The sequence below is a fragment of the Grampus griseus genome (assembly GCF_964374135.1).
Source record: "Grampus griseus genome assembly, chromosome: 20".
Classification (NCBI taxonomy): domain Eukaryota; kingdom Metazoa; phylum Chordata; class Mammalia; order Artiodactyla; family Delphinidae; genus Grampus; species Grampus griseus.
In genome coordinates this window covers 40,010,467-40,024,600 of record NC_139014.1, presented here as the reverse complement: position 1 = coordinate 40,024,600, position 14,134 = coordinate 40,010,467, and the positions used below count along the sequence as shown (strand labels likewise).

Genomic DNA, 14,134 nt, shown 5'->3' with positions numbered 1-14,134 from the left:
TGGGTTTTGGCTATTTGTACATGTATAGCGATGAGTAGTTCCAAAAACGGCTCCGACGTAATTTTTGATCAATTTGATGAAAGCCATCCATCCACCTGCACAAAAGGCCCGTTAGTGGATCCCCGAGGTGACTGCACTCCAGCCAGAGTGCTTGTTGGACACACAGCCTGCTGGTCTGGTGTGTGCGTGCCAGTGTTCTGCCTCACCTCAGGTGTGAGAAGGTTTGTTTCTTTCCTTTTAGTTACTTAAATCCCAAATAGCAATATTTTCACTCCTTTAGGCCTCACGGAAGCCTCGTGAAGAGCGAGATGTGTCCCAGTGTGAAAGTGTAGCTTCCACCGTTTCTGCTCAGGAGGACGAGGACATCGAAGCCTCCAATGAAGAGGAAAATCCCGAGGACAGTGAAGGTATCTCAGATCTTCCATCTGGTTGTGGCTTCTGCTGGCCCAGATGCGTGACGTGTACCTTGGTCATTTGACTATCTAGGAATTGCTTCATTAAGGAAACGTGAACACAATGCATTTATTTGTTCACTCAGCACATATTTATTTATGGAGCTCCTAAGACGGCCCAGGTGCTACATCCAAAAGATCTTGGAAGATGGTGGTCCTGCCTCAGACACTAAGTGCCAACATCAGTAAAATGTCTGTGAGTCTGGATCGTTGCCACACGTATTGGTTCAGTCGGTATCATCAGTTACATTTCCCTCTTTATTTTATTCCATTGAGCTTGATTTATTTCAGTGTTTACAAAGCTTACACATGTCATATTGATGTTTTCACGTAAAAAGTATTAATGACCCAGAGGCACTGGCAGAAAAAAACGTCAGCCCAAAAAACTTAATAAAATCCTTTTCGTCATTTGAACAAATTAATGACAACTTCCTGAAAAAGCAAATATTTTCTTGATTTTTTTCCTAATTAAAAAAGTTACCTAATTTATTTCAGTTTACATTACTTTCAAAGTTGCCTTGGATTTCTTTTGAAAACTCTCCTCTTATGAAGTGGGGATTTTCACAGTGATTTCAGTAGCTCTGTATATATTATATCTTAAACATGTTCATGTTTTTATGTATGCAAATATTCCCTTCATCTCATTTGCTTTTTGTTTTGTTTTATCTTTAAATTACCAGAGTTTAAACTTTGCAGGTAATTAGAGCTATTTACATTTTCTTTTGTAGGCTCCTATATTTTAAGCTTAAGAGGTTCTACAACTTCCAGGAGTTTTACATTTTGTTTTATTATTTTTTTTCTACAAGTTGTCGTTACTGGGTTTTCAGCTTAAAATTTATCTTGAAATGGGTTTTGGCTTTGAACAGTAAACTTTATTCTGTGAGGTTTTGTGAAAAATGAGGCAGCTGTTACAAAAGTAAAGAGACTGTTGGAGTAGGCTCATCCTGGGGTAGAATGAGGGTCCTGCAGACAGTTGGCGGGGAGGGTGTGTCTGACACTTTGAAAGAGGTCCTCAGAGTTTGTTAATTTTATTTATTATTTATTTATTTATTTATTTATTTTGCGGTACGCGGGCCTCTCACTGCTGTGGCCTCTCCTGTTGCGGAGCATAGGCTCCGGACCCGCAGGCTCAGCGGCCATGGCTCATGGGCCCAGCCGCTCCGCAGCATGTGGGATCCTCCCGGACCGGGGCACGAACCCGTGTCCCCTGCATCGGCAGGCGGACTCTCAACCACTGCGCCAGCAGGGAAGCCCCAGAGTTTGTTAATAGGTTTGTAGCTGGTAGCCAGTATTCCCTGGGTTATAAATGTACATGAAGCCTGTATTTCACAGACTGGGCGGCTTAAACAATAGAAATCTATCATTTGGATTAGGGCCCCACTCTTAGACCTCATTTAACCTTAATTACCTCCTTAAGGTCATTATCTCCAAATACAGTCACATTGAGGGTTAGGGCTTTAACATAAATTTTGGGGGCAGGGGGACACGATCCAGTTCATAAGAAGGGCCAAGCCTATTTGTCATATACGTGTTTATTTCAGAACAGAGAAGCCTATCCATGCATGGGCTAACAGATTCCTGAAAACTGAGCACCAGAAAGTGACTTTTTTCCTTCTGTTTCTCTCCTGTTACTTTGTCTTAGTGTGAAGCTTTTTTCAAATTGTCAGATAAGGTGATTAAGGTTGAGTGAGGTATTAAAATCCTGTTTCCATCGGCTCTAGTGTGGGGTAGCATGGTCACGTCATGCCCATTTATACATATGCTTGTGTCGTGACATCTAGAATAGTTTCCTATTAATAGGAAATGAACTTGCCCCTAGAATTGTGGGATCTTCATTTCCTTTGACTTAATTTCATTTGGAAAGTGCCGGAGAAAAGAAAGTACACTGTGGTGTCCACGAGCTATGCCCCGTCTCACTGCCCAGCTTCCGGAGACCCTGCAGACCTCCTGTTGGTTGTGGGGTCGGGCTCTTGCCCACGGGAGAGGGGAGGCGTCTGCTGAAAGCAGAGCCTCCGTGTCTGGCTTCCTGAGACACGCCTCTAGCCGTTGGAGTGTCTTTTGTGACTAGATGAGTTAAATCAGAAAGACCAAAACCTTACCAGAATTTGGATGTGTTCTTGTTCTAAATCGTTCCTTACGGTGTTTTGGCGGGGGAGAGAAAAAAAGGCACTCACATTTGGCTAGTGCTTGGTGAAGCGCTGTGCCTTGGAAATATTCCTACTCTTTTGTGGCTTGGAAGAAGAAAATAACTGAAAAAGTGCTTATGTCAGATGATATCATCTGTGTAATCACTAACATGTCCTCCTGTATGTGGAAGAGAAATGACTTGTTCATTTGTCCTTGGGTTTGAGGCTTTCCATCACCATATGTATAGAAATGAGGATGAAGTCGGGCTTTTTGTTGGCCTTTCAACGTTTTGGTAGCATCTTTCACTAATAGTAATTGCTGCTGTATATTGAGACCTTACTACCTGTGAGGTGCTCTTCTGAGCTTTTGTCTTTTGATTTTGTTTTTATTTTTGAGACTTGAAGTCTCATCTGAATCCAGGCTCATACATCTAACTGCCTATTTAACATCTCTACTTGGATACCTAAGAGTTAACATCCAGAGCTGACTTGTGTTTCCCCACCACTACAGCCTGCTTTCCCTCGAGTCTCTCCCTCGGTCCGTAAATGATGCCAGCTCTCTCTCATACCCCACGTGTGGGCCATCAATGAGGGTTGCTCACTTGTCTTTAGATGCATTATTTAGACTCTCGTCACATCTGCCTCCCTCCACTGCTGCCACCCTGCTTCCGAGCCCCTGTCACCTCTGCTGCAGTGGCCTCTGGATTGGTCTGCTTGCTGCTGTTCGTTCCATTATGTTTTTTTCCTCCAAAGAACAGCCAGAGTGAACCTTATAAAATACAAATCAAGTCTCTCTCACGCTAATGCTTTTTCTAATTTTCTTGGATTTTCTCAGGGACTTATTTTTTCATATAAATTATAAATTGGTCTGTGTAGTTTAAGAAGTTTTCTTACAAACCGCTGGGATTCTCATTGGAGATATGTGTATTCATTTTAGGGAGATTTAAAGTTTTATGTTGTCTTCTAGTCTATTTTAAGAAAATAATTGAAAACTTAACTTGAAGTGAACATCTCTGTGTAACTGTTTATAGCAGTGTCAAGTTGGAAGTAGCCCAAGGATCCACTAATAGAGGAAAGGTGAAGTAAATTTAAAGACACATTCACAGCCATTCATTCACTTCTTACTTCAGTAAATGTTTGAGTCTGCTCTGTGCCAGGCACTCGGCCTTGTGCTTGTCTCTAGGACTTAACTGATAAGCAAAATATATGATCCTTGCCCTTAATGGTGTTTACAGCCTAGTGAGAGCAACAGCAAGGAATCAAATAATTGTGAATAAATGTAAAATTGTAACTGTAATCAGGACATGTGCCATAAGAGCCATAGTAGCAAAATTCAACTTTGTTAAGGAAATGATGGAAGACTTTTTTTAAGCATGTGGTTTTTTGTTTTTTGTTTTTAAGCATGTGGTATTTGATCTAATATCCAAAGGGGGGAAAGTAGGTGAAAGCCGTTCAGAATGTATGAAGTATGTGGTAGCGGACGCATGGGGCATTCACAGAACTGAAAGAAGGCCAGTGATATGGGACACAGAGAATGCAGGGCTCGAGATGAGGCTGGACGCTTGCAGCAAGGCCACGCTCAGGAGTTTGGAACTTTATCCTGGGAGCAGTGAGGGGGAGAGAGTGTGAGTGAGTTTTGGTAAAATTTGGCTTTTAAACTCACTCTGGCCTTGTTGTAGAGAATGGTCTGGGGTGGTGGTCAGAAGAGTCGGTTTTGCAGTCGAGTGGCAGTTGTGAAGTTGAACAGAAATGGCTGGATTTGAGGGATATTTTTAGAAGATCTGTGAGACCCATCGAGGCAGGATATGGGGACAAATGAGAGGAGTGTTTTAAAAGGTGACTCCTAGGTTCCTGGTTTGTTTGTTGGATACTAAACACTAAAAAAGAACTTGAGTTGGGACTTGGGAGAGTTGAATACCTGTCCAGAGTTGGATATAGTGAATTTGTGATTCCTTTGAGATAATCTGGGTAAAGATGTCAAAACGCATTAAAAGTATATTTATGAAATGGTACAAACGATGGGAAAGACCAGTGTTACAACGTTAAGTTAAAAAATTTATGTGATATTGTTCTAGAGCTTTGTTGTCTAATGTGGTAGCCACTAGACACACATGTGGCTATTGAGTTCTTGAAATGTGAGTACAGTCTTCCCTCTATCTGAGGGTCCTGCAGTTCAACCGTGGGTGGAAAATATTCAGAAAAAAATTCCGGAAAGTTCCCAAAAGCAAAATTCCACAGAGTGGCAACTATTTACATAGCATTTACATTGTATTTACAGCTATTTACACAGCATTTGTATTGTATTACGTATTACAAGTAATTGTAAGTAATCTATAGATGATTTAAAGGATACGGGAGGATTAGGTTATATATGCACATGCTGCCGTTTTACATCAGGTACCTGAACATCCGTGGATTTTGGTGTCCGTGGTGGGGGCATGGGGGTTGGTCTGCAGACACCAGGGGACGACTGTAGTCCAAATTGAGATGTGCTGAAAATGTGAAATACAATCAGATTTTGAAGACTTAGTACCAAAAAAGGTAAAACATCTTATTACTAGGTTTCTATATTGGTTACATTTAAAATGATAATATTTTGCACATACTGGGTTAAATAAGGTATATTGTTGAAGTTAATTTTATCTGTCTCTCTTTTTACTTTTTTAACATGGCCACCAGAAAAATTAAAATTACAGATGTAATGTGCATTATGTTACTATTGGATGGTGCTGTTCTAGTGTTAGCTCTCCTGGGTAAAAAGAAAAGCACAGAAACAGGCTGGTAGAAATAAACCAGAACGTTATCATTTATGGGAATGTTTTTTGTTTAGTTTTGTTTTTCTATCTTTCTTTGTTTTTCAAATTTCGTATGGATTATTTTTAGACATTAAAAGCTTTTATGCTTTCAGTTTCTGAAGGCCAAGACAGTTTGATGTTTCCCTTTCATACTCTACTTATGAAACAACTTTAGTTTTCCCAATGGCTGTAATACTTCAGTGAGGTCATGAGAGGAGGATAGTTCATCCTGAACGAGTACTTTCAGGCGTGGCTGCTGTCACTAGCGGACGCTGTTCACTATCAGATTTTTATGCTGTACCATTATCTTCAAGGTGCTGAAAATAGTTCTGGTACAGAAAGTGCTCCTTCTCCTTCACCAGTTGAAGCTGTCAAGCCCGGCGAAGACAGCACTGAAAACGCGCCTCCTCGGGGGACCACGCCCGACCCCGTGCCCAGGGCCTCTCCGTCGCCGGCAGTTCCGAGCACAGAAGCAGCCGAGGATGCCAGTGTGGAGACCCAGGCGAACGACAGCGTGGCAGTGGACACAGCAGAGCCGATGGACGTGGGGCACAGGGAGTGCGGGGCTGAAGGCACTTCTGCTCTGGACCTCCCCTTGGCCACCAAGGCTGACGCTGCGGACGTGGAAATGCCAGAAAGCAGTCCATCCAGAGTCGAAGGGGACCCCAAAGACAGAGATCTGGAGAGAGGCAGCGAGAAGCCGGAGCCTGGAGGCGACGACCTAGGGGTGGCCCAGCAGATGAGCGCCCCGAGGCCCGAGCTCCCCTCTGACCACGACTCCAGTGCCACGTGCAGTGCCGACGAGGATGTGGACGGGGAACCCGAGAGGCAGCGGTGAGGCTCCCGCCTTGACCTCCTCCTGCTCTTTACTCTCTTGGTTGCAGACTGAACCCTAGGGCGGTGCTGGCTGCTGAGGTTACTCCTGTAGAAATACTGGCAAGTGAGAGAGTCTGTCTGCTTTTATTTATTTTTTTAAAAAATTATTTGTTTATTTATGGCTGCATTGGGTCTTCGTTGCTGTGTGCGGGCTTTCTCTAGTTGTGGCGAGCGGGGGCTACTCTTGGTCGTGGTGCATGGGCTTCTCATTGCGGTGGCTTCTCTTGATGCGGAGCACGGGCTCTAGGCGTGCAGGCTTCAGTAGTCGTGGCTCGTGGGCTCTAGAGCACAGGCTCGGTAGTTGTGGTGCACGGGCTTAGTTGCTCCGCGGCATGTGGGATCCTCCTGGGCCAAGGCTCGAACTCATGTCCCCTGCATTGGCAGGTGGATTCTTAACCACTGAGCCACCAGGGAAGTCCCTCTGTCTGCTTTTAGTGTTGGGTTCTGATGCTGTTCCCCTGATTAAGTAACCAAAGAGAATTGTGTGATCATTATTCTTTAATGAGAAAGGTTTTAATTTCTTTCTACATCACTTGTTACGTGTGTGCCATATTATGATAGCAGAGAAGGGGCTGTCAGCTCACAGAGCTGTGGCGTGAGCCGCTCTGTGGCAGAGCCGTGTGACGTGGTGGTGAAAGTGGAGGTGTGGGGGGCGCTGGCTCCAGCTTTGCCCCCAGACCGAGCAGCCTCAAGCCAGGCCTGGGGGCCTGCACATGACATGTGAGAGATGCTGAGGGTGAAGATGGGAGCTGGAGTGAAAGTGTGTTAGAAAGCGTAATCAAGATTTAACTTAGTGATCATTATATAACGATCACTTTTTTGTATCAGTTAAAACTGTAGGTTATTCATATTTGTAATTCAAAATATCAGGTACAATACAAATTACCTTATAAGTACTTTTAGTCAAATCAATAATATGCAAATATAATCTTAATGGTTTTTATAAAAATTACTGTAAAAATACATATTTTGCAGGAGTAGATGCCAACTTCTTTAATATATTTAATTTCCTGGGTGTTTCCTTTTCCTTGAAAGCAATGGACTCACCTAGAATCACAGTAGAATGTTGGATTGGTGCAAATTCTAGAAATGAATTAGACTAAAACGTCATTTAACCAGAAACCCAATCCAGTTCTGGTTTTTGTTTTTGTTTTTTTCCCCTTTTTAATAAGAAAGAGGCTCTCAGGAGATAGCCAAGTTCTGCTCAGAGCTCAGTTTCCATAGTGTGTCCTGGTGTCACTGTGCTTTCAGTCCATATCCAGTATATTGTGCATCTTACATATTCTAGAATGAGACTTGGTACTAGAATAATATTGAACATAACAGTAATGGTTTCTCCAAAGAGGTTTTTATATGGTAGATACTAGAATTTTAATCAGCAAGAATTGAAATAATATAGGGCTCCTACTTAACCGTTGGTTTTTCAGAAAATTGAAGATTCTAGCCCTCTTTTCTTCTCATGTCACAGTAATCTAGATTTTAATTGTCCCAGGCTTTAGAGTAAACATCAATGGATTCAAGCTGTGTGGTCCTTTTTAAGCATGCTTTATTGAAATATTTCAACTAAAATAAGAGTTACCTGTGTTTCACACTGCTGGTTTCAGTAACTTTTTTTTTTTTTTTTTTTTTGCGCTACGCGGGCCTCTCACTGTTGTGGCCTCTCCCGTTGCGGAGCACAGGCTCCGGACACTCAGGCTCAGCGGCCATGGCTCACGGGCCCAGCCGCTCCGCGGCATGTGGGATCTTCCCGGACCGGGGCACGAACCCGTGTCCCCTGCATCGGCAGGCGGACTCTCAACTACTGCGCCACCAGGGAAGCCCAGTAACTTTTTTTTTTATAATCAGTAACTATTTATAAATTTATAAGTGAAGGAAAAATTAGGATGGCAGTAATCTTACAGGAGAGGAGCATCCTAAGAGATGACCATGACAATAGTCGTGAAATTCTGAAATTCCTTATAAATATATAGTGGTCTCTGGATGATACTCTGAAGTTTACTTCACTTCCAAACTATCAAAATAACACTTTCAGTTGTCTTCTATATCTTTAATATTATCTTTATTCTTTGTGTAATATGTAAATTGTTTTCTTTTACACATTCTAATTTTCTTACCAATTTATACCTTTGAAAATGTTCATCTTTCCCCAGTAACTGACAACACTGGGAAATATGATGGAACCTGTGAGGTATTGATATAATTTCCCCAGTTCATACGTTGGGTGTCCTAAACTCAAGTGTATGTCCTGAAAATGAGTGAAGCTGGTGGAGTGTGAGATGGCAGGGCTGTGACTGGGGAGCACGGGCTGGGTGGGGAGGGCAGCCCTGCGAGTTCAGCCCGCTGTTGCATGGGAGTGCTGCCTCTGCGGTGCCATTTCTTCCCATTTTTCATGAGAAACGAGAAGTCTGGGATTTTGGGTGAGATTCTTGGTTTTAAAATGATGGTGGTTTATTCAGATGTTTTAAAAAAAATACTCTGTGATCCTAGAGAAACATTCTGTTACAGGTAACATAGTTTGTAACCTATGTTAATGATAAATTAGGACCTAACTTTTTATAATGGCCCTTGTTCAGACTGTTCTGTTGGTTAGATGCAGATGATTAAATTCAGATAAATTTCAACCTATAAAGCAACGTTAGGCTTCTTTACCTAGAAAATTAGCACTGTAGATTTTTTTCCTGACTGTTGAAATATGCAAAGTTAATGTGATGTGTGTATGTGCGAGTGTGTGTGTGTACATGTTAACTTAAAAGGAATTATGGTGATTGTATGTTTAAAGTTTTAAATAAGAATATATTAATTTATTTTTTTAAATTGCATTTGCAGAATGTTTCCTATGGATTCAAAACCTTCATTGTTAAACCCCACTGGATCTATACTGGTCTCGTCCCCAATAAAACCAAATCCACTGGACCTGCCACAGCTTCAGCATCGAGCTGCTGTCATCCCGCCAATGGTAAGTTTTCAATGTGAGTAAGAGGTGTTGAAAACAAAGACATTTAGAGACATTTCTTCTCTTCTTTAATCAGTGCTTGTTTTTTTAAAAAAATTGTGGTAAAAAGTCACATAACATAAAATTTACCGTCTTAACTCTTTTTTAAGTGTTCAGTAGGGTTAAGTATATCCATTTAACCATCACTCTCCTTCCCCCACTTCCCCCAGCCCCTGGTAACCACCTTTCTACTTTCCGTTTTATGAATTTGGCTATTTACATAAGTGGACTCATACAGTAAATATTTGGTTTTTTGTGGCTGGTTTATTTCACTCAGCATAATGTCCTCCAGATTAATCCATGTTGTAACACATATCCGATTCTTCTTCCATTTTAAGACTGTTGTATAGACCACATTTTATTTATCCATTCATCTGTTGGATACATTGCTTTTTCAAATGGATTCATTGTGATAATTGATTGAAATGGTCATTTCCAATTAAGGAAAAAAGAGAAATATAGTGCTCTAGCCATAAATGTTAGTAAGTTCTGTGTTTGTTTTGTTTTGCTATAAGACAATAGTAGAATAAATATATAACTGGGTTTTGAATATTTAGAATAAATTATAGAGGTTATGGTTAACTTTAGTATACAGTTCCAAATCTAGTTTTATTTACATTTTACCTTATTAATCTCTATGAGTTTGACTACCTTTTGATCCTGAATTCCAGTCTTGGGTATTGATCTTTTACTTAGTTATGTTCTAGCTCTTGCTTTATTTCAGAGGATAAAAATTTATTTCGTCTCACATGACAATATGTAAAAGTTAAGTGTGTGCTTTTTTTTAAAAGTAAGTTTATTTATTTATTCATTTATTTAATTTTTGTCTGCATTGGGTCTTCGCTGCTGCATGCGGGCTTTCTCTAGTTGCAGTGAGCGGGGGCTACTCTTTGTTGTGGGGCGCAGGCTTCTCATTGCGGTGGCTTCTCTTGTTGCAGAACACAGGCTCTAGGTGCATGGGCTTCAGTAGTTGTGGCACACGGACTTCAGTAGTTGCGGCTTGCGGGCTCTAGAGCGCAGGCTCAGTAGTTGTGGCGCATGGGCTTAGTTGCTCCGCGACATGTGGGATCCTCCCGGACCAGGGCTCGAACTCGTGTCCCCTGTATTGGCAGGCAGATTCTTAACCACTGCACCACCAGGGAAGCCCTAAGTGTGTGCTTATGATAAATAGGCTCACCAAAAAAATCATTAAGCACTTGCTCATTCATTGATTTACCCAAATGGACATTTATTGATTGTCTGCCTGGTTCAAGATAACATTTTTAATGCTGTGTGGAATATCATGATCTCTGACTTCAGAAAATTTAGAGATTGGTCTTGATAATAAGACATAGAAAAAATCATAATAAAAATTTAAAAGAATTAAAATATGATGCTCTCTTAGTTTGAAAAATATACTATGGGTGATTCAAAGGAAGGAGAGCTTCCTTCTTAAAGAGGCACTTAAAGAAGACTCCATGTAGGAAATAATGTTTTGGTTGGACCAAAACAGTTCATTTTGCTTTATAGCAAAAGGAGGAAAAAGCCATGTTTACATATAAGCCAAAGCACAAAGGCAAGAAAATTATGTGTGTGTCATGGGTGCAGTGAAAAATCCTACTTATGGCAGTGGAGAAAACTCTGGAAGTCTTTAGATAACAGGTTCTAAAAGAGTCAGATCTCTTCTATTCCCAGGACTCTTTTGTGTTCATCAAGTGATGGACTGAGTTAGGGGCTGTTTATTTAGTGTTGGACAAAGCAGCTTGGGTTCCTTCATGAAGTGGGAGAGACAGAAAAGAAGCAGAGAAAACAAGCATCTAATTGCAAATTGTGGCGAGTGCTGTGTGCTGTGAAAGAGAGGGAGGGGGTTTGCAGTATGTTTTGGATGGTTAGGGACGGCCTGTCTGAAGAGGTGACGTTTCATTTCCATCCTGAAGAGAACTGGTATGATAATGAATTGGTTATAGGAAGAGAGGAGATGGAGTCCAGTGTGGCTGCCAGGTTTCTGGCTTAAGCTGCTGTGGTTCTGTTTCGTATGATGGAGATTGCTGTAGGAGAAGCATTGAGTTTAGCAAATGAAAAGTTCCGTTTTGAATATAAGTTTTGAGGTGCTTTGAGATATCCAAGTGGAGTTGTTAGGTAGGCAGTCTGTGAGTATGGAACTTGCAGGAAAATGTATTAGAAATAGAAGTTTATGAGCCGTTAACATACAGATGACATTTAAATCCATAGAAGTGGGTGTGAGCACCTGTGAGAGGGCAGAGAGGAGGGTGGGACCCAAGCCTGAGCCACTAGGGACTCAACATCGTGAGTTAAAAGCAAATGGAAATATTGTGATTTCTGTTTTGATTTCTCTTACCACAACTTTGGGATTTATTTTGTGTTCAGATCTGAAAGTAATTGTTTAGCATTTTAAGCATTATGCTTGAAGATTTGATTAAAAAATGGTAAAATCACTTCAAGCAGTCATATTACAGAAAGAAGCATTACTTGCCACAGATGGTAATTACTGTTTTGCTGGTCATTGGGCGTATTTAGAGTTTCTTCTTCCTGTAGGTTTCCTGCACCCCATGTAACATACCGATTGGAACTCCAGTGAGCGGCTTTGCCCTCTACCAGCGACACATCAAAGCCATGCATGAGTCAGCGCTTCTGGAGGAGCAGCGGCAGAGGCAGGAGCAGATGGACCTGGAGCGCAGGGGTTCTGCGAGCCCGCGTGGCGCCCCCAAGAGCCCAAACAGAGAGTGGGAAGGTAGGTGGCACTCGCGCCACAGAGAACTTTTTTGGTGGGAAACAAAGCTATACTTGAAAGCAGTGTCCTTAGTGCTTAGGAACTTGATTTATGGCGCTTGTCCCTCACAGATAAAATTGACCTCAGTTAAACTAAAGAATGCCAGCATTACTGACCACAGAGGGATGGCAGTAACATTTTCAATAGTCATGTTGTTAATGTGAATTTTCTGATGTTCACCTTAATGCCAGATGACTGCATAAAAGCCATGCTTTACGCTGCATTCATCTGAGTTTTCAGAGTGAGAATTGTCCTGTCCTCCAAGCAAATCAGAGTAACATTCTAAATCTCTGATATGACAGGGGACAGCTCTGTGTAGCATATAGCCGTCAGACCTTGACTTATCCCTCCCTCTGGCCATGGGCAAGCCACTTGACCTTCTCAGCTTTAGTTTTCTCATCTGTAAAGTGCAAATAATATATCTGTCCATCTCTTTGTCTAATCTAGCTATATCTCTGCCTTGCCAGGATTACAACCTGTAAGAAAGAATGAGCATTCAGTATTGTTTTATAAGACATGGCTCAGCGTCATTTTATGTACAATATAATAAGTAATAGTAGTATATTCGTATATGCATAGTGTAACAGATACCACGAAGGTACTGTTATCGTTGTACGTCACTGTTATTTCAAGTGACAGATTTGAGTTGTGCATGCTCTTTTTAAGTTGGTGCATGATACACTTAGTTTCTTTTAAAAAAAGAAAAAAGGGAGCGATTTCTGAATTTTAATAACTTCTTATGGCATGGTAAGAAAATGGCACATGTATTCTGGTTGATAATGACTTATGGACTATCCAGTATGATGTGTGTAGCGTATAAGACTATTAAAGTCTTCTCTGATTATGGTTTCATTTTTTGTAATGATTCAGAAGACTGTAGTACCTGACATAGATAAGAGCTATTAGCTGTAGAACACCATGCATTTCAAGGGCTATTTAATGTAAAAGAGGAACTGTGCTGCTTAACTGATCCTGCTGACTCCCCGCGCCTGTCACACCAGTAATGACTTATTAGTTGCATGACACACTGAACCTCTTATGTTAGAGTTTTACATATCAGATTGTTAATGTTTTAAATATAAATCTTATGCTATTAAAAATGTGAACCAGAGTAATTAATACCCACCAGGGCTGTGTGTATGATAGGTGCTAAATGAATATTTCTTGAATGAAGGTAAAAAAAAACATTGTTAACCTTTGGGCTTTTAGTATATTGCCTCTAGGGAATCCTTAATTCCTAACTCAGTAATTGACATAATGTATACTCAGTAATTACATGTTAAAGGAATGATTAAATGAAGTAGGATAAAAATGGATTTAGCAGAAGTGCTTATCTTCAATTATGAGAAAATCTGTCATTATGAGAATGATAAATTATAGAATAATTCAAAAGTCTTTTGATCTATTCCTTACATAAATGATTTAGAATAAATTTTTAAGGCAGAATTAAAATGTAGAAAAAATGACATTCAAAGGTATTTGCCGAACTCATGCTAAAGCTTAACATTATTCAGGTGACAATATCTGGGTCATTCTAATATGTCTATATTGCATAGTTATTTTAGGACCTCAGTTTCTTTTCTTGACCTCCTTTACGAGATGGGTTGTATTTGGTAGCTGGAGAGACTGAACTAGGCTAGAGCCCTAAATTCTGAGACTCCAAACTGTGACTTGCATTTCTCCGTGATCAGTCACATTAATTCATGTGGTTTAGATCTGAATGGTACCCTTACTTTTAATAGTGATGCAGTGGTCTTAAAACCAAACTGTCATTATATATTTGATCAATATGACACCAAGGTGTTTGTTAATAAGACACCAATTTGGTTCAGGGTGACTCTCTACAAACTGGGATGGTTGATTACATTTTATCCGAAGGTTTAACTTTTGTTTTAGCTAATCTAGCTAGTATGTTCATCCAGTAATTTATTTAACAAGTGCCTGAAGGCTCTCCTGAATTTATAGCTATCCTATATTTCGCTTAAAGGATAATCTCCCAAATAACATTTCTATATTTGCAGTTAACTTGCTTGTATGTAGACCGTTTGATAAAAATGTTTTCAGTGCGGCATCATAGAATAGTTTATAGGATGGTAAATATAGTGAGAAGAGGATTTATGTAT

At 40.7% G+C, this 14,134-nt stretch overlaps 1 protein-coding gene across 8 annotated transcripts in view; it reads left to right on the top strand.

Moving 5' to 3' along the window:
* NCOR1 (nuclear receptor corepressor 1) overlaps nt 1-14,134 on the top strand; it is a gene marked incomplete at its 3' end in the record, with an annotated part of 142,762 nt that overhangs the window by 89,457 nt on the left and 39,171 nt on the right. For all 8 annotated transcript variants that reach the window (XM_082678228.1, XM_082678227.1, XM_082678226.1 and 5 more), the window contains 4 exons: nt 281-407; nt 5,688-6,207; nt 9,076-9,205; nt 11,777-11,972. In XM_082678228.1, the coding sequence (XP_082534354.1) occupies nt 281-407; nt 5,688-6,207; nt 9,076-9,205; nt 11,777-11,972 (973 nt within the window). The remainder of the gene's footprint in view (nt 1-280; nt 408-5,687; nt 6,208-9,075; nt 9,206-11,776; nt 11,973-14,134) is intronic.